The sequence below is a fragment of the Thamnophis sirtalis genome, unplaced genomic scaffold (assembly GCF_051295495.1).
Source record: "Thamnophis sirtalis isolate CommonGarterSnake01/CBP01778 unplaced genomic scaffold, rThaSir2_p1.2 scaffold_11, whole genome shotgun sequence".
Classification (NCBI taxonomy): Eukaryota; Metazoa; Chordata; class Lepidosauria; order Squamata; family Natricidae; genus Thamnophis; species Thamnophis sirtalis.
In genome coordinates, this window is record NW_028261391.1 from 3,846,563 (window position 1) to 3,872,586 (window position 26,024).

Genomic DNA, 26,024 nt, shown 5'->3' on the forward strand with positions numbered 1-26,024 from the left:
CAGTTCGAATCCCTAGCACCTCACATGGAGTGAGCTCCCATTCCTTGTCCCAGCTTCTTGCCAACCTAGCACTTTGAAAGCACGTAAAAATGCAAGTAGAAAAATAGGAACCACCTTTGGTGGGAAGGGAACCGCGTTCCATGCGCCTTTGACATTAAGTTATGCCGGCCGCATGACCACGGAGACGTCTTCGGACAGCGCTGGCTCTTCGGCTTTGAAACGGAGATGAGCACCACCCCCTAGAGTCAGGAACGACAAGCACATATGCGCGAGGGGAACCTTCACCTTATTTAGAATGATAGATAAGTTGACATTCTAGGATATGATGGTCAGAAATTACTGTACAACACTAGCACCATTTGAAAATGGTATATATGTTATTTGCCTTTATCTGTGTTTCATGGCAAGTGGAATGCCAGGACAATTACACTGTGTTCAATATATTTATGTAAACAATAAAAATATATATTAGAAACTTAAAAAAAATAAATATGAACCTGTCGCCAAGCTTCTGGATTTTGATCGTGTGACCATGGGGATGCTGGGAAGGCCCTAGGTGTGAAAAATGGTCGTAAGTCACTTCTTCCAGTGCCGTTGTAACTTTGAGCAGTCTCTAAACGAGGATTACCTGTCGTAATTTAAACAATTAGCAAGGGGTTGACAAAACAACTGGGGTGTCAGGCCTGCAGCCATCTTTCCTTTTGGTCTTTCGCCTGCCACAGTTTCTATTATTCTACTATGCATTTTCTATGGTGGGAAAATGGGATTGTACGGAGTTAGATGCTATGTAGCCATAACAACATTCTTTTTGGAAAGCCAAGGTCATCCTTTGTCTCTGCACCTGACCGGAATTGGATGGGTGGAACTGCCAGCATGGCAGTGGGAGATTGGGCCATGTGGATGGACTGGTGGGGGTGGGGGGCAAGTTCTTGAACTTTCAACCAGGTGTGGGAAACCGGGAAGCTTTCAGATTCGGGTTTTCCCAGATGTGCCAAGATGGCTCTTTTCATCAATTGGAACTTTGAGCAATCCTTTGCCTCGGACTCTGATTTACTTTTGGATGCTATTTGGAACCCTGACATTGGGCATGTTTCTTCTTGACGGTCTTTCTCATCTTGACATCCCAGATCCTGGACGAATGGTTCGGGCGGACCGTGATCCAATCCTGCGCAAAGCTCAGTTACGACCACGCCCAGAGCATGATTGAGAATCCAGAAAGGGTCTTTGGGGCAGAGGAGCTGCCGCCCATCTCCTCCTGCCACACCGTGGCCGAGGTCCACCAAGCCGTCCAGGACCTCCACCGGATCGCCAAGCAGCTGCGTCAACAGCGCTTCATAGACGGGGCTCTTCGCTTGGACCAGGTTAGCTCAACCTGCCTTAGGAGGAGCCTAAGGATTGTTGTTTAATTAAGATCCAATTAGTAAAATAGATAATATGGTTCTGAAACAAATCACACCTGCAGAAAAGGGAACATGGGCTAGATGTGTTTTGAAGACACCATGGGTGGCATTCGCTCTTGGAGTAAGGGTGGACTCCAACTCCCAGAATTCCCCAGCCAGCTTTGCTATGGTGGGGAATTCTGGGAGTTGAAGTCCACCCATCTTAAAGTGGCCAAGGTTGAGAAACATCTGCATGGATTGACTTCAGGTTGACTTCAAGGTTGAGGAACACATGGATGGATGGATGGATGGATGGATGGATGGATGGATGGATGGATGGATGGATGGATGGATGGATGGATGGTCGGATGGATGGATGGATGGATGGATGGATGGTCAGATCAATGGATGGATGGACGGATTAATGGATGGACTTCAACTCCCAGAATTCCCCAGCCAACTCGGGAATTCTGGGCGTTGAAATCCACCTGTCTTAAAGTGGCCAAGGTTGAGAAACATTGAATTAGTCTAAGGGGATTTAGACATGGCACTAAGAGATTCCTATCTATTTACTACCAAAGCTCAGAATAGCAGAGTTGGAAGGAACCAACTCTTCTAGTCCACCCCCTGCTGAAACAGGGGAATCTGTACCTTTTCAATCAAATGGTTGTCCAATTTCTTCTTAAAAACTTCCAGTGTTGGGGCATTCACAACTGTAGGAAATCTATTCCGTTGGTTAATTGTTCTAACTGTCAGGAAATTCCTCCTTAGTTTTAAGTTGCTTCTCTCCTTGATTAGTTTTCACCCATTGCTTCTTGTTCTACCCCCAGGTGCCTTGGAGAGTAGTTTGACTCCCTCTTCTTTGTGGCAACCCCTGAGATATTGGAAGACTGCTATCATGTCTCCTCTAGTCCTTCTTTTCATTAACTAGACATCCCCAGTTCCTGCAACCGTTCTTCATGTGTTTTAGCCTCCAGTCCCCTAATCCTCTTTGTTGCTCTTCTCTGCACTTTTTCCAGAGTCTCCACATCTTTTCTACATCGTAGGGACCAAAACTGAATGCAGTACCCCAAGTGTGGCCTTCCCAAGGCCTTATAAAGTGGTATTAACCCTTCACAGGATCTTGATTCTCTCCCTCTGTTGATGCAGCCTACAACTGTGTTGGCAACAAGATGTCGTGTGGGAAAACAGCCCGAATGCCAAGCCTTCAATTTCTTTCTCTTTTGTGTCCCTTCTTCCTTCCCACCTTATTTATTTATTCATTTATTTATTTTCTAAAGCATTAGTCCGGGCTGTGTTGTTTTTTTTTTTGGGGGGGGGGAGGATCTCATGGTGGGGTGTTTTGTTGGAGGGGGGGTGGTCTCGCGATTTGACGGATGAAATCCCTGCGAAGCCGCCGGCCGTGTGAGAACGGAGTCGGCTTTGAAAAGAAGGCGATCCGTCAGATTGGCAAGCAGAGCTAACGGCAGTCATTAATCTTGATGGGTGTCATTTTGTTGTTGTGACGAGGTTGGCCGGCCGTCTTAAAGGAGGTCACCGATCCCATTTCTGCTGTCTGGGAGCCTCCAATGCCCCATTTTTCATCTTGTGAGGAAGCGGCTTCCCGGGGTTCACAAGCCCCTTTGAGAGGATTGGGGAGAGGAATAAAATGTATAGACTGTCCTCGACGTACAACAGTTCACTTAGTGACCGAAGTTAAAACGGCACTGAGAAAAAGCGACTTAGGACTCTTTCCCCACACTTACGACCGTTGCGATCGCGTGATCCAAATTCAGGAAAAGGCTCCAGCAAACTGACTCGGGTTTGCGCGTGATCAAAATTCACCAAAATTCACAGAATCAGAATTCGAGGAAATGCTTCGCAAGTGACTCGCATTTATGACGGTCGCAGTGTCCTGGGGTCACAGGATCCCCTTTTGCGACCTTCTGACTGGCAAAGTCAACAGGGAATGCCAGATTCACTTCACAGCCGGGTTACTAATTGAACAACCGCAGCGATTCACTTAACGAACGCGGCAAGGAAAGTAGTAAAACGGGGCAAAACTCACGGAACAAATTTCTCACTTAGCGACATAAATTTTGGGCTCAATTATGGTTGTAAGTTGAGGGCTGCCTGTGTTACTTTTGTCATTAATGGGCTTTCAAGGCTTAAGTTTAAGTGCTGGCTGGGGAATTCTGGGAGTTGAAGTCCAGACATCTTCAAGTTGACAAGGTTGAGAAACACTGCTCTGGAGGGTCTCCCGAGTGGCAGGGGGAGGCTGTTTTCGTCCTCTTTGGGAGGGCCAAAAAAGTGCACCAAAAGCAGGGCGGGAGCTCTGGTCTCGCGTGCAGAGCATTATGGGTGTGGCCACGCCCACGCACGACGCCCCCCCCCCTGCGCTCTCCCCGCTTTTGGCCCGCGATCCAAAAAAAGGTTATCCATCACCGACCTAGACGTGACACCGAGGTGCCTTTAATCCCTTCCCTTTTCTCCGTGCCGTGGTAGCAGCTTCCCACCGTCATTAAACGGACCGTTGTAAGTCGAGGAGTGCCCGGGTGGATTTGTCTCAACAATTGGCGGCTTGCGTTGGGCGTCTGCCAGGGTTTCCGTTCCCTCTGCTTTGCAGTGTTTTAATTGTCGATGAGCGCACAGAACCACTCGTGTCCCTGTTTAATCCAAATCGTTAAAAAAGGGCTCGGACCATTCGGCGGTTTGGCATGAGGTGCTTGCTTGGAAGTAAATATTTTTATTGGCAATTTCCTCCCACAAAGTACCCAAAACTGCAGTTGTAAATATGTGACTTCAGATGCTGGCTCCCTTCCAACGGTCGGTTATCCGAATGGCCATTCTTTGGCTGGGATAGTCTGCCAGTAAATGCCTCGTTCAGTTCTTGGCAGCTCCTGCTTGAACGATCACCCCAGGATCTAGCTTCCCGAGAGCCTGAAGCAAACTCCTGGTCCCGACAAAAAACCCTTTTATTAATTGACTGTGAATTCTGCTCATTCACATCCAGCAAAGTCTTTCAAGGGAGGATTTACGGTCACAGACCTCATCTGGCTTGGAGAGCAGCCAGGCCGAGATCTGCAGAACTTGGCAAGGCGCCTCGGAGAGTCACGAATCAATTAAGCGAACTAATTGTCTCCTGCAAATTCCACTCCCCTTTCGCTCCTCTTTTGTGTTCTCTGGGAGGGGCCATTCATCGTCCACCTGTGGCCTTACTCCCAAGTCGACCCTTGTTCCTTAGCTGTTCCCTTCATCTGGCAACTCTGCGCATGCGCACACTGGGAACAGGCTCCAGCTGTTCTTCTGCCTCACTGATGTGACATTTGAGGGGCTGCCCCAGAGCGGAGTGGGGGGTCAAGCTATTTTACAAAGTACAAGAAAGAAAGAAAAGAAAAGAAAAGAAAGAAAGAAAGAAAGATAGGTAGCGAGGGAGGGAAGGAAGGAAAAATAATTTTTAAAAGAGAGACATGGCTAGTCTAGTGAAGAGAAGGACCAGGGGAGACAGGATAGCATCTTCCAATATTTGAGGCTCTGCCACAGAGAGGAGAGGGTCAAGCTATTTTACAAAGCAAAAGAAAGAAAGAAAGAAAGAAGGAAGGAAGGAAGGAAGGAAGGAAAGAAAGAAAGAAAGAAAGAAAGAAAGAAAGAAAGAAAGAAAGAAAGAAAGAAAGAAAGAAAGAAGGAGAGATAGGTAGCGAGGGAGGGAAGGAAGGAAGGAAAAATAATTTTTTAAAAGAGGGACATGGCTAGTCTAGTGAAGAGAAGGACCAGGGGAGACAGGATAGCATTTTCCAATATTTGAGGGGCTGCCACAGAGAGGAGGAAGGGGGTCAAGCTATTCTCCAAAGCACCCGAAGACCAGGCAAGGAATAATGGATGGCAATTGGAAAAGGAGGGATTCAACCTAGAAATAAGGAAAAATTTCCTGACAGTTAGAACAATTAACCAGTGGAACAGAAATTGCCTCCAGAAGTTGTGAATGCCCCAACACTGGAAGTCTTTAAGAAGATGTTGGATAGCCATTTGTCTGAAACGGTATAGGGTTTCCTGCTTGGGTGGGTGGGGGTTACACTAGATGGCCTCCAAGGTCCCTTCCAACTCTGTCGATCTGTAAATCTGTTTCACCCTCCTTCGCTGCAGGGGTCATGGCACCCACAGCTAAACCGATGCTGCAGAAATGGACCGAAAAACTGGTTCTACTCCTTCCTCACCTACCCCTGCTCCGATAATTCCTTGTCTGTCCATTCACACTTGGCCAATAAAGAATGCTAATCTAATCTAATCTAATCTAATCTAATCCAATCATGCAAGGTGTTTTTCCACCACGTTTGCCAAGAGATCTCCTTTGCGATTTTTCATCCTTCATTTCTCCACCGTGTCCCGTCGTAGCCATGGTGTCTCTTAAGTTACCGGCCCCTGTTGTTTTCCATTCGTTCCAGTCCTCTCCACCCCGCAATCCCGGGGCCTGTGAAAAAAACCCCTCCCAGCCAATCTGTCCCTTTGCAAGATGGATTTCAGCAAGAACCCCTTTGAATTGGTGTGTGTGTGTGTTGTGTTTCCCTCTGGGAAACTGGACAATGCCCAGCCAGCGTGTATGGCGAGGAGAAAGGAAGAACGGTGGGCGAAGAGGGGACGTTCCTCTTGAAGTTTGCCGAATGGCTGCCTTCGCCCTGGAGACTTTGGTTCTCGAGAATTTAGGATCGGGTAGGCGTGGCCTCGTGGCTTTTTAGCTGGAGGAGGGTCTGGATCACTGCGAAAGACCCTCCACTCCTGTTAAAAAATACTTTCCGGTGGATCGCCTAAAATGAGCTGGAGTGGGAAGCCCACTTCTTGACGGCAATTACACAAAAAGCTGTTTACAGGGTCGTCCTCAGACTTAGAACAGTTCATTTAGTGACCGTTCAGAGTTCCAACCAGACTTAGGACAGGGTTTTTTTTTCACACTTAGGGACAATTTTAGCATGCCCATGGGCACAGGAGCCAAATTCAGACGCTTGGCACACGACTTACAACTCACTTAGCAACTCTGAAAACCGGGGCCAAAAGTCACTTAAGAAATGTTCACTTACCGTCTCCTGGTGATTGGCGCAAAGTCACTCAGTTGGCTTTCGTACCTAAGGTGGGACTAGAACTCACTTTCTCCTGGTGATTAGCTCAGAGTCACCCAGTTGGCTTTCGTACCTAAGGTGGGACTAGAACTCACTTTCTCCTGGTGATTAGCTCAGAGTCACCCAGTTGGCTTTCGTACCTAAGGTGGGACTAGAACTCACTTTCTCCTGGTGATTAGCTCAGAGTCACCCAGTTGGCTTTCGTACCTAAGGTGGGACTAGAACTCACTTTCTCCTGGTGATTAGCTCAAAGTCACCCTGTTGGCTTTCGTACCTAAGGTGGGACTAGAACTCACTTTCTCCTGGTGATTAGCTCAAAGTCACCCTGTTGGCTTTCGTACCTAAGGTGGGACTAGAACTCACTTTCTCCTGGTGATTAGCTCAAAGTCACCCTGTTGGCTTTCGTACCTAAGGTGGGACTAGAACTCACTTTCTCCTGGTGATTAGCTCAGAGTCACCCAGTTGGCTTTCGTACCTAAGGTGGGACTAGAACTCCCGATCTCCTGGTGATTAGCTCAAAGTCACCCTGTTGGCTTTCGTACCTAAGGTGGGACTAGAACTCACTTTCTCCTGGTGATTAGCTCAAACTCACCCAGTTGGCTTTCGTACCTAAGGTGGGACTAGAACTCACTTTCTCCTGGTGATTAGCTCAAAGTCACCCTGTTGGCTTTCGTACCTAAGGTGGGACTAGAACTCACTTTCTCCTGGTGATTAGCTCAGAGTCACCCAGTTGGCTTTCGTACCTAAGGTGGGACTAGAACTCCCGATCTCCTGGTGATTAGCTCAAAGTCACCCAGTTGGCTTTCATACCTAAGGTGGGACTAGAACTCCCGATCTCCTGGTGATTGGCCCAAAGTCACCCAGCTGGCTTTCATGCCTAAGGTAGGACTAGAACTCCCGATCTCCTGGTGATTGGCCCAAAGTCACCCAGTTGGCTTTCATGCCTAAGGCAGGACTAGAACTCCCGATCACCTGGTGATTGGCCCAAAGTCACCCATGAGGCTTTCCTACCTAAGCAGGACTAGAAGCCAGACAATGCACTATTAAATGAGAAAGGGGGGGGGGAAGAGGGGGGAAAACAGAAAAGGAAATGCTAAATATACAAGTACATATTCAAGAGCGAGATTTAAAGGGTAAAAAAACCATAGGATAGATTAGCGAAGGGAAGGGAATAAGAAATGATGCTAAACTATATTTGGGTTTGTGGAAATACCATCCAGGAAAACATAAACTGAGATTTGAAAGAGACACCTATAACAACAAGAAAAGAAAGGGAGAGAGAACGAGAGGAAGAGGAGGGAAAGAAGAAAGAGGTAAGGAGAGGAGGGTGGAAGGGAGAAAAAGAGAAGGCGAGAGGGAGGAAGAAGTAGTAGTAGGAGGATGGGAAGGGAAGAAGGATGGGGAAGGAGAGGCGGAAGGAAGGAAGAGGTAAGGAAGATGGAAGGGAGTGAAAGAGACAGAGAGAGGGGAGGAAGGGGAGGAAGAAGTAGGAGTAGGGGAGAGGTAAGGGAAGAAGGATGGGGAAGGAAATGAGGAAGGAAGGAAGAGGTTAAGGAGGGTGGAAGGGAGTGAAAGAGACGGAGAGAGGGTAGGAAGGAGAAGAGGAAAAGGAAGAAGGATGGGGAAGGAGAGGAGGAAGGAAGGAAGACATTAAGGAAGATGGAAGGGAGAGAAAGAGAAGGAGAGAGGGGAGGAAGGGGAGGAGGAAGTAGGAGTAGGAGGATGGGAAGGGAAGAAGGATGGGAAAGGAGAGGAGGAGGGAAGGAACATCTTAAGGAAGATGGAAGGGATAGAAAGAGAAGAAGGTAGGAAGGGGAAGAGGAAGAGTAGGAGAGAGTTAAGGAAAGAAGGAAGGGGAAGGAGAAGAGGAAGGAGGAAAGTAGAGAAGGGAAGGAGAGAGAAAAGAAAGGGAAAATGAGGTGGTGTTACAACAGGCAGAAGGGATGGTAAACAAAGCAACCCAAAGTGTATATTATAACCGATTACATGGAATAACAAATGTATAAGAATGGCAAGAATAACAATTCTGTGACTATATACTCGCAATGGTATGTAAGAGAGTTTAAAAAATTGGCAAAAGAAAAAAAGAAGAAGAAGAAGGGAGCTCCTTGTTGACTCAACCATCAGCCGCCACCGCCGGCCAGCCCTGACTCCAGAAAGGAAAGTCCCAACTTACAAACCCCCTGAGTATTGGCTGATAAATGGGCTTATTGTTGTCTGCTTTGAGGAAGGGGGCCGGGCTGTGTGTGTGTGTGTGAAGAAACACGTTCCCGCATGTGTGAGTGTGTCGCGATCACCACAAGGGCCCCGCCGTCCCTTGTCAACGCCAGACAAAACCGTTCACGTGCTAGCAAGCAGGAACATTTAAAAATAATAATAATTTGTGCAAACAGTATAATATTAAAACAGCAACAAACTGGTGGGAACGTCAGCCTGAAAAAGTCACCGAAAATCAGATGGTCGAGACCTTGTGGGATTTCCGTATACAAACGGACAAAATACTGGCGCATAATACACCAGACATCACACTGGTTGAGAAAAATAAGGTCACAATCATAGACATCGCAATACCAGGTGATAGCAGGGTCGCCGAGAAGGAACATGAAAAAATCGCGAAATACCAGGACTTAAAAATCGAAATTCAACGACTATGGCACAAACCAGCAGTGGTAATTCCAGTGGTAATTGGCACACTGGGTGCTATTCCAAAAGCACTGGAATTACATTTAAAACGGTTGAAAATCGACAAAATCACCATCAGTCAAATGCAAAAAGCCGCACTGCTTGGATCTGCACGCATATTACGAAAATACGTTACGACGTCCTAGGCCCCTGGGTGGGGCCCGACTAGTAACCAATGCCAAATCCGGTGAAACAACTGGCCACTGTGATACAATTCTGTTGTTGCAATTAATAATAATAATAATAATGGCCGGGAGCTGCACCTCTCTTATCCAAATCCCACAATGGGAGCCCTTTCGGCACGCCCGCTTATTGGCAGGTGAAAGAATGCAAACTTTAGAGAGGCGAGCCGGCGTGGCACGGATGCTTAAGGTGGGGCCCGGTATCGCTTCACTCAACAAGGGTTGACTTAGGGGGACGGAAAGGGAAGGCCGATTGTCGGCGTTCACTGGCAGGAATTAATTCTTGGAAGGCCGAAACGGCCGAGACCAGTGATGGCTAAACTTTTTTGTCCTTGTGTGCCGAAAGTACACGCCGGCACACACAGGGATCCCCATCACAGAAGTGGCCTGCAGTACTGCACTCTAACCACTGCGCCACCACGGCTCATATAGGAATCAAACTGACTGGTCGTCTGTAAATTCCCAAGTCGTCGTCCTTCCTCTTTTTTGTAAATGCCAATGATATTTCTTCTCTTTCACCACCCTTCGGGGGCAGGGGTCGGCAACACTCAAAGAGCCACAAGGTCCTAACCAGAAGCCCCCCGTTCGATTCTGGAGCTGACCGGAAAGTCCGGTTCCCCCACCATAGAGTCTCCCCCTAGCACGGCGTCCTTTTTCCTCTACCTGTCCTAACTGAAAGCCCTATCAATTCTGGAGCCGACCGGCGACAGGGAGCCACAGCAGAGGGATGAAAGAGCCACATGCGGCTCCAGAGCCGCAGGTCGTTGACCCCTGGACTAGAGTAACGTCATTCTGGGTGAATTTCAGCTCCTTCTGAATGCTGGCTTCCTCGTTCTCTGAGCCTCCCTCCCTCCCATCCTCCCACCAGGATCTCTTGGAGAGTCCTTCCCACCGCAGGATGTCAGATCTTTTGAAAACGGCCGTGTCAGTGATGGATGACCCTCTCCCCCTCTTTTCTCCGCTTTCCTTTCTTCCATTCTTTCTTTCTTCAGAGGCGCTGTTCAATTAGGACAGCAGGCAGGCTGAGAGCATTGAAAAGTCGGGGCGGGGTTAGCGGCAAGGAAGGGGACGATGCTTAGATCTCTTTGCTCCCCATCCCCCCCCCCAAGGACTGTGTCCCTTGGGCCATGTGCTAATGGGAATGGTGCCTCCGGGAAAAGCATCATACTGGGGTTTTTTTGGGGGGGGGATTGAATTATTTTTAATTTTTGTTTCTCATACATTCACAAATAATACATTTCTCATGAATAATCATTAGCATTATATGCTATCCTTCAACATTTATGCTTCTATTCTTTCCCTAAAGATGTAATATTTATATTCCAGCTTTCTTTCTTGCCATCCCGTGCATCCATCTCGCATTATAACAACCCTACTTCTCCTTCCCTCTCTCTTTCTCCTTCCCTCCCTTCTTCTCTCCTTTCTCCTTTCCTCCTCTCCCTTCTCTTTTCGACTTCCCCTTCTTCTCCCCTACTCCTCCCTTCTTCCTCCCCTTCCTCCCCTCTCTCGTACTCAAGCAGGGGATCCTGTACCATTTCAGGCAAGTGACTATCCACTTCCTTCTTAAAAACCTCCAGTGATGGAGAACCCACAACTTCTGGTGGCAAGCTGTTCCACCGGTTAAATTATCTTCCCCGTCGGGAAGTTTCTCCTTAATTCCAGGTTGTTTCTCTCCTTGATTAGTTTCCATCCATTGCTTCTTCTGCCTTCTTGTGTTTTGGAAAATAAACCCCCATCCCCACCCCAATTCCATTTCTCCCCCCCCCCCAATCTTCCTTGGGGCCAATACAGGCGACCCAACTAAACCAAGCTCAATTAAAGACATAAGCGCATCAAAGCCCGGCGTGGAGTGAAATCCTGCTGGCTTGCCTGCTCCCCTTCTCCGTACTGTCCGTATTTTTAGCTTGTGCCCAAGGCCGGGGCGGGGGGGGGGGAGAAGAATGGGAATCCTGCCTTGGAAAACAAACTCCAGCCAACACCTTAAGGGCTTTGGAACCGAATCCCGGTGCTGAGCTTTGATGGAAGGATTGCGCGCACCCGGCTCCCTTTTTCCATGGTGTGTGTGTGTGTGTGTGTGTGTACACGGGGTTGGAAGGCTTTTAGGAAAAGCGTGGCTTTATATTTCTGTCCAAAAAGGGGGAAAGTTTCTCCAGGGCGCCTGCGCCAAGGTTGCCGTGACGGAGCGCCTGGTCTTGGGAGGGAGAGCGTTCTCAACTGAAGGGGTCAGATGGAAAACAGGGCTGGGGAAGGATGGTTTTAATTTTAAAAAAGCGAAGGAGTCAGCGGCAGCAAGAAATGGTCGTCCCGAGCGGCCCCCGGGCGTCGCTCTGCAGGTTCCCAACCTCCAGAGCATCTTGAGTCGCCGCGTGTGAGTAGGCGGCAATCTAAGAATTCAAAATAAATCAATAAAATAAATCTTTCGGCTTGTCTTCGGCTTAAAATGGGACTAGAACTCCACCGCCTGGTGGTTGGCTCAACCTCGCCAACCTGGCCTTTCGTGCTTAAAATGGGACTAGAACTCCCCATCTCCTGGCTATTGGCTCAGAGTTGGCCAGCTGGCTTTCGTGCTTAAAATGGGACTAGAACTCCACATCTCCTGGCTATTGGCTCAGAGTTGGCCAGCTGGATTTCGTGCTTAAAATGGGACTAGAACTCCCCATCTCCTGGCTATTGGCTCAGAGTTGGCCAGCTGGATTTCGTGCTTAAAATGGGACTAGAACTCCCCATCTCCTGGCTATTGGCTCAGAGTTGGCCAGCTGGCTTTCGTGCTTAAAATGGGACTAGAATTCCACATCTCCTGGCTATTGGCTCAGAGTTGGCCAGCTGGCTTTCGTGCTTAAAATGGGACTAGAACTCCCCATCTCCTGGCTATTGGCCCAAGGTCGCCCAGCTGGCTTTCATGCTTAAATGGGACTAGAACTCGCCATCTCCCAGCGATTGTCTCAGATTCACCTAGCTGGCTTTCATGCTTACAATAGGACTAGAACTCCCCATCTCCTTGTGATAGGCCCAAAGTTGTCCAGCTGGATTTTGTGCTTAAAATGGGACAAGAAGCAATGGACGGAAATTAACCAAGGAGAGAAACAATCTGGCAGTGAGAACAACTAACCAGTGGAGCAGCTTTGCCTTCAGAACTGCTGAAGGGACCGCAATGCAGGTGGGGTTTTTTTTGTTTTTTTTTAGTCATAAGCTATCTGAAATTTCTTAGTCCCGTATTTATTTTGAGTATAATCAATCCATCTTCTCCACTCCAGTTTATATCTCTCGTTTGAATGGTCCTTGAGATATGCTGATATTTTAGCCATCTCTGCTAGGTTTGTTACTTTCAGTGGCCATTCTTGAATAGTAGGCAAGTCTTACTTCTTCCAGTGTTGCGCCACCAACAGTCTAGCTGCGGTTATTAAATGCAAAATCAAGTTACTCTCTACAACTGTGCGGTCAGTAATTATACCTAACAAAAATAACTAAGGGGGTTGTTAAATTATTTTTGAAGCCCACCACTGTCCTCCGTCACCCTTCAAAATCCCACTGGGAATTATTTGCAACTGGAAGAAGTTCTGCGGCTCTTCAGGAACTCTGTTTTCACACATTGCTCAACTCCTCATCTCCTGCCCAATGCTCAGGTGATTACCTTTACCTACTACGGAAAAAGCCTGTTCAACTCCCTCCAACGCCATTTTTTTTGCTGCTTAGTGAAATGACATCACGCATCACCTGTTCTCCTTCCGATGGCCTCCAGATATATGTGGGTGGGAAAAGCATTGGCAAATCACCTGTTTCCGTAAACGATGCTGTGTCATATATTCTCTTATCAGTAACCTATCAGTGATCCTGGCTTCCTGGCGAGACTTTTTCAAATCTGCCTAAGGTGAAATAACCTCCAAGGCTTGGTTGGAAGAGTACTGTATTAGTCTACGTTTCCCGCACCTAGAATAGGCTCAGGTGGAATGGAATGGAATGGAACGCAACAGAACAGAAACAAAGCAGAACAGAACAAAAAATATAGAGTGGAATGGAATAGAGAATATGAAGTGGAATAGAACTGAACAGAACAGAACAAAAAATATAGAGTGGATTGGAATAGAGAATATGAAGTGGAATAGAACTGAACAGAACAGAACAAAAATATAGAGTGGATTGGAATAGAGAATATGGAATGGAACGGAAAGGAACGGAACAGAACAGAACAAAAAATATGGAGTGGAATAGAATAGAGAATATGGAATGGCATGTAATGGAGGAACGGAACAAAACAAAAAATATAGAATCTGTTGAACAAAACTCCGCATCGGCAACAGGAAGGCATCCGGCCATTAAAAAACACTCTGCTAGCTCCATTCCGTTGCCCAGATCCCACCCCGCAGGGATGATGGGGTCTTTAAATGAAGAGGATGAGGATGATTTGCCTGCTTTCAAACTGCTAGGTGGGCAGGAGCTGGAGCAAGGAACGGGAGCTCACCCCCATCGCATGGCCCGCAGGTCTCAAACCTGAGCTGTCAGCTTTCCAGTCAGTGTCTTTAACCCCGGAGTCATCGTTCCTCCTAGTTTTAGAAAGCTTTACTAGAAAGCTTAAAACTTTTTGTGAATCACAGCCGGCTACTTCAGTGATTGCTATGGCTCATGAATTATTGGTTACTTACCATATTTTTCGGAGTATAAGACTCACCTTTTTCCCTCAAAAAAGAGGCTGAAAATCTGGGTGCATCTTATACACTGAATACAGCATTTTTTGCCTCCTGAAATCCTGTCCCATTCACCAAAGTGGCCGTTCATAGTCTTTAGGAGGTTTATAGGGTGCTCCTAGGGACTGAGGAGGGCAGAAATGAGCGAAAAACAGGCCATTTTTTGCCCCCTCCCCAGCCCCCAGGAGCACTCTATAAGCCTCCTAAAGGCTATGCATGCCTCTTTTTTTTACTAAAAACGGGCCTGTTTTTGCGAAAAATGGGCCGTTTTTGGCTCATTTTTGGGCCCTCCCTCCCCAGTACAAGCCTCCTAAAGGTTATTTGTGTCCTTTTTGAAAGAAAAAAAAACATTTTTCTCCCATTTTTGGGAGCTCTGCAGAGTGCAACACCTTTTTTTTTAATTTGCCTCTTCAAAACCTTCGTGCGTCTTATACTCGGGTGCGTCTTATACTCTGAAAAAATATGGTATTTATTTGCCCTTCTCCAAAGCAGAACCAGGCACTCGCTTCAAGGTGCTAGTTGTTACTTATAAAGCCCTACATGGCATCGGACCTGGGTATCTGAGAGACCGCCTCCTGCCAATTACCTCCCAAAGACCGATTCGATCGCACAGGCTTGGCCTTCTCCGGCTTCCATCTGCCAGCCAATGCCAGCTGGCGACCCCTCCCAGGGGAGAGCCTTCTCTGTTGCTGCTCCGGCCCTCTGGAACGAGCTCCCCGTGGTTATCCGGACCCTTTCTACCCTCCCGGCCTTCCGTAAATCTACTAAGTCCTGGCTGTTCCGGCAGGCTAGGGGCTGTTAAAGCACCCAGCCCCGTCTTAATTGTGATTGTTGTGGATTTTAAAATTGTGTGTTTGTATTGTCTTATTTATTCCCTCCCCTGTTTATTGTGAGCCGCCCGGAGTCCTTCGGGAGTGGGCGGCATATAAAACCAATAAACCATAAACCATAAACTAAACCAGGCAGCTAAAAAAGTTAAAAAAAACAGCAAGCTAAATTTGTAAGTTAAGTATTCGGAACGCTCTTTGAAATGCAGCCTCGCTCGACTGTTTTTTGACTCGGGGAGGAATCCTTCAAATCATTGTCAGCTTCCTTCGCTGAACCCGAGGTTACCCAACAAAAGGTTGCGTTAAAAATATCGCAGACAAACAAACCAACAAAACCAGTGTCATAATGAATACAATTGGTTTCTACCCCCCCATGCCGTTCCCGTTTGACGAGGTGTGTAAGAGCAGCCAAGCATCGGAGCAGCAGTCGAGGTCACAGTGCATAAAAATTCCCACCGCTGCGCTGCGGGGGCGCGGGCGAGTTCCAAAAGCAATGTTTATTTTTATTTTATTTTATTTTTTCCAATTAGGCTCTCTTGCACAGAGAGACCCTTGGCTTCTGTGAAAGCCCGGCTGAGAAAGGCTTCTGTAGACGTTCGCTGAAAGCCACTTTCCGCCCCCCCTTCCCTGCTCCTCATCCAGATCTCAGGCTATCCCTTAAGTCAGGCGCCTAGTTTGGCAGGTAGAAATCAACCTTTAACGCATAACAGGAAGCCGAGGGCGCCATTCAAAGAACCTACGGACTGAGTTCCAGGAGATAGATAGGCGGTGAGTGGTGAAGGCATCGGGCTAGAAAACCGGAGTTCTAGTTCCGCCTTATGCTTGAAAGCCATCAGGGTGACTTTGAGCCAATCAATAGGAGTTCTAATCCTGCCTTATGCATGAAAACAAGCTGGGTGATTTTGGGCCAATCACTAGGAAACGGTGAGTTCTAGTCCCGCCTTATGAATGAAAGCAAGCTAGCTGGGTGACTGGGCCAATCACCAGGGGAGGGTGAGTTCTAGTTTTGCCTTAGGTATGAAAGCCAACTGGGTGACTTTGGGCCAATCACCAGGGGATGGTGAGTTCTAGTCCCCCCTTGTGAATGAAAGCCAGTTGGGAGTCTTTGGGCCAATCACCAGGGGAGGGTGAGTTCTAGTTTTGCCTTAGATATGAAAGTCAGCTGGGTGACTTTGGGCCAATCACCAGGGGATGGTGAGTTCTAGTTTTGCCTTAGGTATGAAAGCCAGTTGGGAGTCTTTGGACCAATCACCAGGAGATGGTGAGTTCTAGTTTTGCCTTAGGTATGAAAGTCAGCTGGGTGACTTTGGGCCAATCACCAGGGGATGGTGAGTTCTAGTCCCTCCTTATGCATGAAAGCCAGCTGGGTGATTTTGAGCCAATCACCAGGGGATGGTGAGTTCTAGTTCTGCCTTAGGTATGAAAGCCAGTTGGGAGTCTTTGGGCCAATCACCAGGAGAGGGTGAGTTCTAGTCCTGCCTTGTGCACGAAAGCAAGCTGGGTGATTTTGGGCCAATCAGCAGCAAATGGTGAGTTCTAGTCCCGCCTTAGGCCTGAGAACCACTCACCTCATGGATTTCTCACTGGTCTAGCTGGGGAATTCTGGGAGTTGAAGTCCGCCCCTTTTCAAGTTCCCAAGGTTGAAAAACAGTGGCAATCAACTTTCCCTCCCCCAGCTGGGCTTCAGCGGCTGCTTCCTCTGGGGGGATACTTTGCTTCGGCGGGATCTCATTTAGCTGAATTAGCAACCTCGCCCCGTACACCCTCCCTTGTCTCCCAGTGATTGGCCCAAAGTCACCCAGCTGCCTATCATGCCTAAGGCTGGACTAGAACTCACTGTCACCTAGTAATTGGCCCAAAGTCAAGCAGCTGCCTTTCATGACTAAGGCTGGACTAGAACTCCCAGTCTCTCAGTTATTGGCCCAAAGTCACCCAGCCGCCTTTCATGCCTAAGGCTGGACTAGAACTCCCAGTCTCTCAGTTATTGGCCCAAAGTTACCCAGCCGCCTTTCATGCCTAAGGCTGGACTAGAATTGGCCATCTCCCAGTGATTGGCCCAAAGTCACCCATTCAACCTTTCATGCCTAAGGCTGGACTAGAACTCACCGTCTCCTAGTGATTGGCCCAAAGTCACCCATTCAACCTTCGTAGCTAAAGTGGGACTAGAACTCACAGTCTCCCACTTTCTAGCCAAGCATCCTAACTCCTAGACCCAACTGTCTGTCTGTTATTTATTTTATTTATTATTTATATAATGGAAACTTAGCAATTCCCACCTGGCTGCAATCTGCTGTGTGGCCTGTATTAGTGATCCCAGGTGTGTGTGTGTGTGTGTGTGTGTGTGTGTGTGTTGTTGTTGTTGTTGTTGTTGTTGTTGTTGTTGACGGACGCCCCAGGATGAATCCCCCCTAGATCCTTCCTTGCCTTGGCTTCAAAGCTTCAAGGACGGCAGTGAGTTTCATCTTGATTTCCGATGGGTGCCCTGCAGAGGAGCTAAGAATTGGCACGGCATGTAATGAGCCAACGCGGGGGCCGCATCAAATGCCAACCGGCAGATAAAACCTCTTAATCTAGCCGTTGCTCTTTAATAGCCAGTTAATTTTACTTTGCAATTTTCTTCTGGGCTCAGAAGGGGAAATGTTTGCAAACAAAGCCAGCTCCCCCCTCCCCCTTCCCCCCCCATCTCTCTCTGTCTCTGTCTCCCTCTGTCTTTCTGTCTCTCTCTCTCGCTTGCTGTCTCAGTCTTTGTCTTTCTACTTTTCTTTCTTTCTCTTTCTGTCTCTGTCTTTTTCTGACTCTCTCTCAGTCTTTCTCTCTTTCTTTCACTCTCTCCCACTCTCTTTCTGTCTCTCTTAGTCTCTTAGTCTCTGTCTCTGTGTGTGTCTGTCCGTCTCTCTCTCTCTCTCTTTCTTTCTTTCTCTCTCTCCTCTCTTTCTCCCTCCCTCCTTCTCTCTTACTCTGTCTCTGTCTCTCTCTTTCTTTCTCTCTCTCTTTGTCAGTCTCTATTTCTCTCTCTCTGTTTCCATCTTGCTTTCTCTCTCTCTCTCTCTCTGTCTCAGTCTCTTTCAGTCTCTGTCTCCCCCCCTCTTTCTTTCTTTCACTCTCTCCCACTCTCTTACTGTCTCTTAGTCTCTGTCTCTCCATCTCTGTGTGTGTCTGTCCTTCTCTCTCTGTCTTTCTCTCTTTCTCTCTTTCTCCCTCCCTCTTACTCTGTCTCTCTCTTTCTTTCTCTCTCTCTCTTTGTCAGTCTCTGTTTCTCTCTCTCTGTGTCTCAATCTCTCTCTTTCAGTCTCTGTCTCCCCCCCTCTCTTTCTTTCTTTCTTTCTTTCTTTCTCTCTCTCTCTCTCTCTCTCTCTCTCTCTCTCTCTCTCTCTACCTACCTACCTACCTACCTACCTACCTACCTTGTCGTAAAAGGTCAGCTCTCCTCCCACGGTCCAAGAAAGTTAGTGCAAACTCAGGCACCCGGTAGGTGGGCTTCATGGGACCTTGGTTTCATTAACACCCTACTGACTCAATTAAATCCCCCTCCCTCTTCTCCCCGGCGATCAATGCAATTCAGCCTTTTCTCAAGTTTCTCACCCAAAGTGCAAGCGAGCTTCCGAGCGTATTCTTAACCAACCAAGGCATTGCTGCTTTTATAAGGCCTTGGAAAGGCCACACTTGGAATCCGGCATTCAGTTTTGGTCGCCACGATTATAAAAAAGATGTGGAGACTCTGGAAAGAGTGCAGAGAAGAGCAACAAAGAGGATTAGGGGACTGGAGGCTAAAACATATGAAGAACGGTTGCAGGAACTGGGTATGTCTCGTTTAATAGAAAGAAGGACCAGGGGAGACATGATAGCAGCCTTCCAATATCTCAGGGGTTTCCACAAAGAAGAGGGAGTCAAGCTATTCTCCAAGGCACCTGAGGGCAGAACAAGAAGCAATGGGTGGAAACTAATCAAGGAGAGAAGCAACTTAGAACTGAGGAGACATTTCCTGACAGTTAGAACAATTAATCAGTGGAACTCATTGCCTCCAGAAGTTGTGAATGCCCCAACACTGGAAGTCTTTAAGGAGATGTTGGATAGCCATTTGTCTGAAGCGGTATAGGGTTTCCTGCCTAGGCCGGGGGTTGGACTAGAAGACCTCCAATGTCCCTTCCAACTCAGTTATTCTGCTATTCACAGCTGCCGCATCATCAGAATCTTTAGAGCAACATTCCCAATTGGGGAGGGGGGCTCTCCCTGAGTTGGTCAGTGCTTCCTCCCTCCCTAAAACCACCCTTCCTTCTCTCTCTTCTCCCTCTGACTTCCCCCTTCCCCCTTTCTCTCTCCTTTCCTCCTATTCTTCCTTAATCCTACTCTCCCCTTTCCCAGCTTCCCCTTCCTCTTTTCTTCCTTTCTTTTTCTCGTTCCCCCGCTATCCTTCCTTTCTCTCCCATTTCTTCTTTTTCTTGTCCCCCTTCCCTCCTTTCTTCCCTTCTTCCCCTTCTTTGCCTTTTGTTCTTCTTCATTTTATTCCTCTTCCTTGTTCTTCCCTTCCATTTTTTCTTCCCCTCCTTCTGCTACTCTTCCCCTTCTTTTTTCCTCTTCCCCTTCTCTTCCAGACCTCCCTTCTTCTTCCCTTCCTTCCCACCTTCCCATCTCCACTTCCTCTATTCTTCTCCCATTTCCTTTCTTCCTCGTTCTCTTCCTTCCCTTCTTTTCTTCCCTTCTACTCCCATCTCCCTCCTTCCCTCCCTGAAACCACCCCTCCTTCTTCCCCTTCTCCGTCTGACTTCCCCCTTCCCCCTTTCTCTCCCCTGTCCTCCTATTTTTCCTTCCTATTACTCTTCCTGTTTTTTCCTTTTTCCTTTCCAGATCTCTCTTCTTCCCTTCCTTCCTTCCTTCCATCCTTCCCACTTCCACTTCCTCTATTCTTCTCCCATTTCCTTTCTTCTTCCTCGTTCTCTCCCTTCCCTTCCACTCCCTTCTAATCCTTGATGGGCAGCTGGGGAACATCCTGGGATCTCATTCCTTGAGCATGTTCTCCTCAGCTGGGAAAAAGGCATCTTGAATGCAGGAAAGCATCATTTTACAATCCGGGCTGCCAATGTACACACTTCTCCTTTTGACACGAAAGCGGGGAAGAGTGCATCATCCCTCATTATGCAGATGTGCGGTCTGGAATGGCCCAGGCTGATGCTTGCTCACCAGCTGCATTCAGCATGGAAAAAGTTTTCTTGCCCGCGGCTGTTGAATCTGGACTTGCTCTCCACTGCCCTCCCCCTTCTTCCCCCTCCCTATTTATTTATTTATTTATTTATTTATTTATTTATTTATTTACTTACTTACTTACTTACTTACTTACTTACTTACTTATTTACTTATTTATTTATTATATACTTATTTAATATTCCCCGTGATGCCTTCTCTCTGTTTCATCGTTGGGATGAGTTGCTTTCAGCTTGTTCTGACCTGAGGCTTCCTGAGAGCATGAAGCAAACTCCTAAAATCCCCTTTTATTAATTGACTGTGAATTCTGCTCATTCACCTCCAGCAAAGTCTTTCGAAGGAGGATTTACAGTCACAGACCTCATCTGGCTTGGAGGGCTGCCAGGCCGATCTCTGCAGAACTTGGCAAGGAGCCTCGGAGAGTCACGAACCAATGAAGCGAACTAATTGCCTCCTGCAAACTCCACTCCCCCTTCGCTCCTCTTTTATTTTCTCCGGGGGGGGGGCATTCATCGTCCCCCTGTGGCCTTACTCCCAAGTCGACCCCTGTTCTTTAGCTCTTCCCTTCGTCTGGCAACTCTGCGTATGCGCACACTGGGAACAGGCTCCAGCTGTTCTTCTGCCTCATTGAAGGCAGCTGATAACTGGCATAATGGCCCTGGCCCCCTCTCTGCCTCCGACACAGAGCCCTCCTCCGAGCCTTCCCCAGACTCCAAGACTGGCCCATCTTCCTCCCCAACCTCTTCACTCTCCGAATCTGCTGCCAGCTTCATTGGCCGCTGGTGGGCCACAACAATTTCGTGAATCCTATCTAGTCTAGTGAAAAAAAGGACTTTGGCGGAAGCGCCAAAGGCTTTAAAGACAGATAAGGAGCGTGGGCGGGCAAGTTGGCCCCTCCGGAGCAACGGTATCCGGTGCTCAGGGCAGGCTCTGGTATACCCGTACCGGGGTGTACCACCTGCAACCCACCACTGAGGCACCCAAATTAGAAGCCTTTTTAAAGAAAGGGACTAAATAGGATTTGGAGGAGAATAAAGAATTAAAAGGAATAAAGAAGTAAAATAAAACAGAAAGAGAGAGAGAGAGAGAGGGAGGGAGGGAGGGAGAGAGAGGGAGAGAGAGAGAGAGAGAGAGATTGATTGATTGATTGTGGCTCAAAGGACAAGAGATAAATTATTTGCCGGAAATCCAAGACAGGTTTAGAAACAGTGTGCCATTTGTGATATTGTCCCTCATGTACAATGCAATTCAAGGTGAGCAGTCAAGGAAGGGACCAAAATATGGTACTCATTATACTTCACTAATTCAGAATAACAGAGTTGGAGGGGACCTTGGAGGTCTTCTAGTCCAACCCCTTGCCTAGGCAGGAAACCCTATACCGTTTCAGACAAATGGCTATCCAACATCTTCTTAAAGACTTCCAGTGTTGGGGCATTCACAACTTCTGGAGGCAATTTCTGTTCCCCTGGTTAATTCTTCTCACTGTCAGGAAATTTCTCCTCGGTTCTAAGTTGCTTCTCTCCTTGATTAGTTTCCACCCATTGCTTCTTGTTCTGCCCTCAGGTGCTTTGGAGAATAGCTGGACTGCCTCTTCTTTGAGGCAACCCCTGAGATATTGGAAGACTGCTATCATGTCTCCCCTGGTCCTCCTTTTCATTAAATTACAATATAATACAATACAATACAAGAGTTGGAAGGGACCTTGGAGGTCTTCTAGTCCAACCCCCTGCCTAGGCAGGAAAGCTTATACCGTTTCAGACAAATGGCTATCCAACATCTTCTTAAAAACTTCCAGTGTTGGGGCATTCACAACTTCTGGAGGCAACTTCTGTTCCACTGATTAATTGTTCTCACTGTCAGGAAATTTCTCCATAATTCCAGCTTGCTTCTCTCCTTGTTGAGGATCTATTGCTGCTCCTGGTGCTTTGGAGAACAGGTTGACCCCCTCTTCTCTGGGTTAACCCCCCCCCTCACATATTGGGAAACTGTTATCATCTCACCCCCATGGTCCTTTCCTCTTCGTTAAACTAGCCCGACCCAATTCCTGCAACCGTCCTTCGTGTGTTTCAGCCTCCAGGTCTTTCGTAGGCTTCACTGCATCTTTTACCCTGGTGAACCTTGCTTTCCATCCGCAGTTGTAGGGCAGGGAGCCCGGTTCATTCGTCTAGGGCAGGGTTGATGTGTGGGTGGAGAGTTTGCAGCGAATGCATGTGTGTGTGTGTTGAGAGAAGAAAGGGAGAGAGAGAAGAGAGAGAGAGAGAGAAGAAAGGGAGAGAGAGAAGAGAGAGACAAAGAGAGAGAGAGAAGAGAGAGAAAGAGAAGGAGAGAGAGGAGAGAGAGGAGAGAGAGAGAGGAGAGAGAGAGAGAAGAGAGAGAGAGAAGAAAGAGAAAGAGAAGAGGGAGAGAGAGGAGAGAAAGAAAAGAGAGTGAGAGAAGAGAGAGAGAAGAAAGAGAGAGAGAAAGAGAGAGAGAAAGAGAGAGAGAAGAGAGAGAGAGAGAAAGAGATAGAGAAGAAAGAGAGAGATAAGAGAGAAAGAAGAAAGAGAAGAGAGAGAAGAAAGAGAGAGAAAGAGAGAGAGAGAAGAGAGAGAGAAAAGAGAGAAAGAGAGAGAAGAAAGAGAGAGAGAAGAAAGAGAGAAGAGAGAGAGAAGAAAGAGAGAGAAAGAGAGAAGAGAGAGAGAAAAGAGAGAAAGAGAGAGAAGAAAGAGAGAGAAGAAAGAGAGAGAGAAGAGAGAGAGAGAGAAGAGAGAGAGAGAAGAAAGAGAGGAGAGAGAGAGAAGAAAGAGAGAAAGAGAGAGAGAGAAGAAAGAGAGAGAGAGAGAAGGAGAGAGAGAAAGAGAGAAGAAAGAGAGGAGAGAGAGAAGAGAGAAGAAAGAGAAGAGAGAGAGAGAAGAAAGAGAGAGAAAAGAGAGAGAGAAGAGAGAGAAGAAAGAGAAGAGAGAGAGAAGAAAGAGAGAAGAGAGAGGAGAGAGAGAGAGAGAAGAAAGAGAGAGAAGAAAGAGAGGAGAGAGAGAGAGAAGAAAGAGAGAAAGAGAGAGAGAGAGAAGAAAGAGAGAGAGAGAGAGAAGGAGAGAGAGAAAGAGAGAATGTAGAGGAGCAGGGAATGGTCCTGACCTTTGCCATTTGAGAAGAGCCACAAACACTTTTTCTTAACAAAAAGAGTGGGAAAAAACGAGCGTTTCCCCCACTGGCCATCTGATTCCTTCTTGAGGTTTGGAAAGTGGGTTGAATTTCCAGCCTTTGACGGTTGCATGTCAGGTTTTGGTGAGGCCGGTTGATCCCATCGGCCTTTCCCAGTTGCTTCCTCTGGATGCTGCGTTGGAGAACATTGCCTAAATGTGTTTCTCTCTCTCCCTCCCTCTCTCTCTCTCTTTTTCTCCTCTCCCTCCCTTCTCTCCTTCTTCCTGCAGATGAAACTCTCGTTTACTTTGGACAAGGAGACCGGGATGCCACAAGGGTGCTACAGCTATGAGTACCGAGAGAGCAACAAGTAAGGCTCGGCTAGGCTGCATCAACAGAGGGAGAGAATCAAGATCACGTGAAGGGTTAATACCACTTTACAAGGCCTTGGGAAGGCCACACTTGGAATCCTGCATTCAGTTTTGATCCCCACAATGTAGAAAAGATGTGGAGACTCTAGAAAGAGTGCAGAGAAGAGCAACAAAGAGGATTAGGGGACTGCAGGCTGAAACATATGAAGAACGGTTGCAGGAACTGGGTATGTCTAGTTTAATGAAAAGAAGGATTAGGGGAGACATGATGGCAGTCTTCCAAGATCTCAGGGGTTGCCACAAAGAAGAGGGAGTCAAGCTGTTCTCCAAGGCACCTGAGGGCAGAACAAGAAGCAATGGGTGGAAACTAATCAAGGAGAGAAGCAACTTAGAATTGAGGAGGAATTTCCTGACAGTGAGAACAATTACTCAGTGGAACAGAAGTTGCCTCCAGAGGTTGTGGATGCCCCAACACTGGAAGTCTTTAAGAAGAGATTGAACAGCCATTTGTCTGAAATGGTTAATCTCTTCTTAAAAACCTCCAATGATGGAGACAAAGCTATTTCATTGGTTGATTGTTCTCCACTGAGAAAATTCCTCCTAAGTTCTAGGTTGCTTCTCTCCTTGATTAATTTCCATCTGTTGCAGCTTCTCCTGCCTTCAGGCAAAGCTACCTAGAGAAAGGAAGTGGGGGAGGGAATTCACGTAAACCCCAACTCTGCAGGTTTGAGCACCTCGGGGTGGGGTGGGGGGAATCAGTGCTTCCAGCTGCATCTCAACTGAGCGTTTATATGCTGCATTTTCTTGCATTCAGAAGGTGAGTTGAAGCAGCAAGAATTTCGAACTGCTCCAGTCATGTGGCAACAGCAGCTCATGCCAAACGCACATGGCACCCATAACACACCCAGTTCCAGAGGTGGGTTGCTCCTGGTAGTGGTTTTTTGGCCTGGATCGCAGAACCGGCAGCGACCCAGGCTGGCCACGCCCCCGAACCGGTTCCCTGGCCCCTGCTGCCGTTGTTGTTTTGTAGCGTGCGCACATGCGCGGTTCACGGCAAATTGTTTGTGCATGCGTGCGCATGAAGCAGACAGGTAGTAAAACCCGGGAGCAAATTCCCTTTTGTACATTTGAGGGTGACAATTTAGGACGCCCTCATTTAAGCGCACCGAGAGGCCGGCGCGATGCACACACTCAGCGTGTCAAAAAAAGTTAAAAACCACTTTCATTCACACTTCGAAGGGCAAACGAAGGCGTTTTAATTCAGAGGAGCTGTCAGCCGATTCGATGCTGAAATAAATTAAATCTGCCAGCTGTCGCCGTTCCCAATTTAAGTCTTTTTTTTTTTTTTTACACCTGTTCTGCTTTATCCTGTATTTATTATGGAGTATTTTTTTTAGCGCAGTGCTTTTCAATCTCGTGTTAAGGCGAGGGGCGTTCAAACCCCAGAATCCCCCCCCAAGCATTGGTGGACTGCAACTCCCAGAATTCCTCAGTTAGCTATGCTGGCTAGGGAATTCTGGGAGTTGAAGTCCGCACCTCATAAAATTGCTGAGGTTGGGAAACACTGTTTTAATGGGAAAGCAGGATGCAAATATAATGATGGACAAGGAGGATGAGGATGAAAAAATCTACTCAAAATAATCTCGGCTTGTTTGAATGTCTTTTGAGTTATTTTTCCTCTTCTGCAGACTTTCTAGAAGGAAAGGGTGTGTTTTCTGTGTATTATCCTAAGACTTGTGGCAGGGGAAGTGGTCAAAAAAGTCAAGATGGCTGCCACAACCATGCCAAAGAAGCTCCGCCCTTTTGTGACACGTATGAAAAAGGGCGGAGCTTTCGTCACACACGTATCGAAAAACTCGACCAAAACTGGTTAATCGGAGGCGTTTCGTTACTCATCGAAGTAACTTGATCGGTCAAAATAAAATGAAATTTTTTTTAAAAAAAAATAGGCAGAAAGTCAGAGAGGCCTTGGAAAATGCCAACTCTTGCCAAACCCAACTGTAGGGGTTTCTCCCCAAAATGTATCGCAATATGTCAATGAAGACTCAACCATCCAGGCCAAAAGTATCTTTAAAAAAAAAAGAGTTAACTCATGGCAACCGGACCAAAGTTTGTTAATCTGAGACGTTTCGTTACTCATCCAAGTAACTTCATAAGTCAAAATAAAAAAATAAATAAAATTAGTCAGGGTCAGAGAGTTGTTGGAATTTCATCACACAGTTGCAAACTTCCATCTTGACTTTTTTTTTTTGACAATCCTTCCCCAGTCCTCTCTCTCTTGAGGTGGAAGATATGCCTATTTTCCCAGCCACCAGAGGAATTCTGGGAGATGAAGTCCTTTCCTTTCTGGCTGGGGAATTCTGGGAGATGAAGTCCATGTATACTGCCTGGGGAATTCTGGGAGATGAAGTCCATGTCTTCTGGCTGGAGAATTCTGGGAGTTGAAGTCCATGTATACTGCCTGGGGAATGCTGGGAGTTGAAGTCTATGCC

At 47.4% G+C, this 26,024-nt stretch overlaps 1 protein-coding gene across 1 annotated transcript in view; it reads left to right on the forward strand.

Moving 5' to 3' along the window:
* Positions 1-26,024, forward strand: part of DIS3L2 (DIS3 like 3'-5' exoribonuclease 2) — a 217,979-nt gene that overhangs the window by 158,023 nt on the left and 33,932 nt on the right. Inside the window, exons 14-15 of the mRNA XM_087725075.1 lie at positions 1,128-1,361; positions 23,452-23,531. Coding sequence (XP_087581201.1) covers positions 1,128-1,361; positions 23,452-23,531 — 314 coding nt within the window. The remainder of the gene's footprint in view (positions 1-1,127; positions 1,362-23,451; positions 23,532-26,024) is intronic.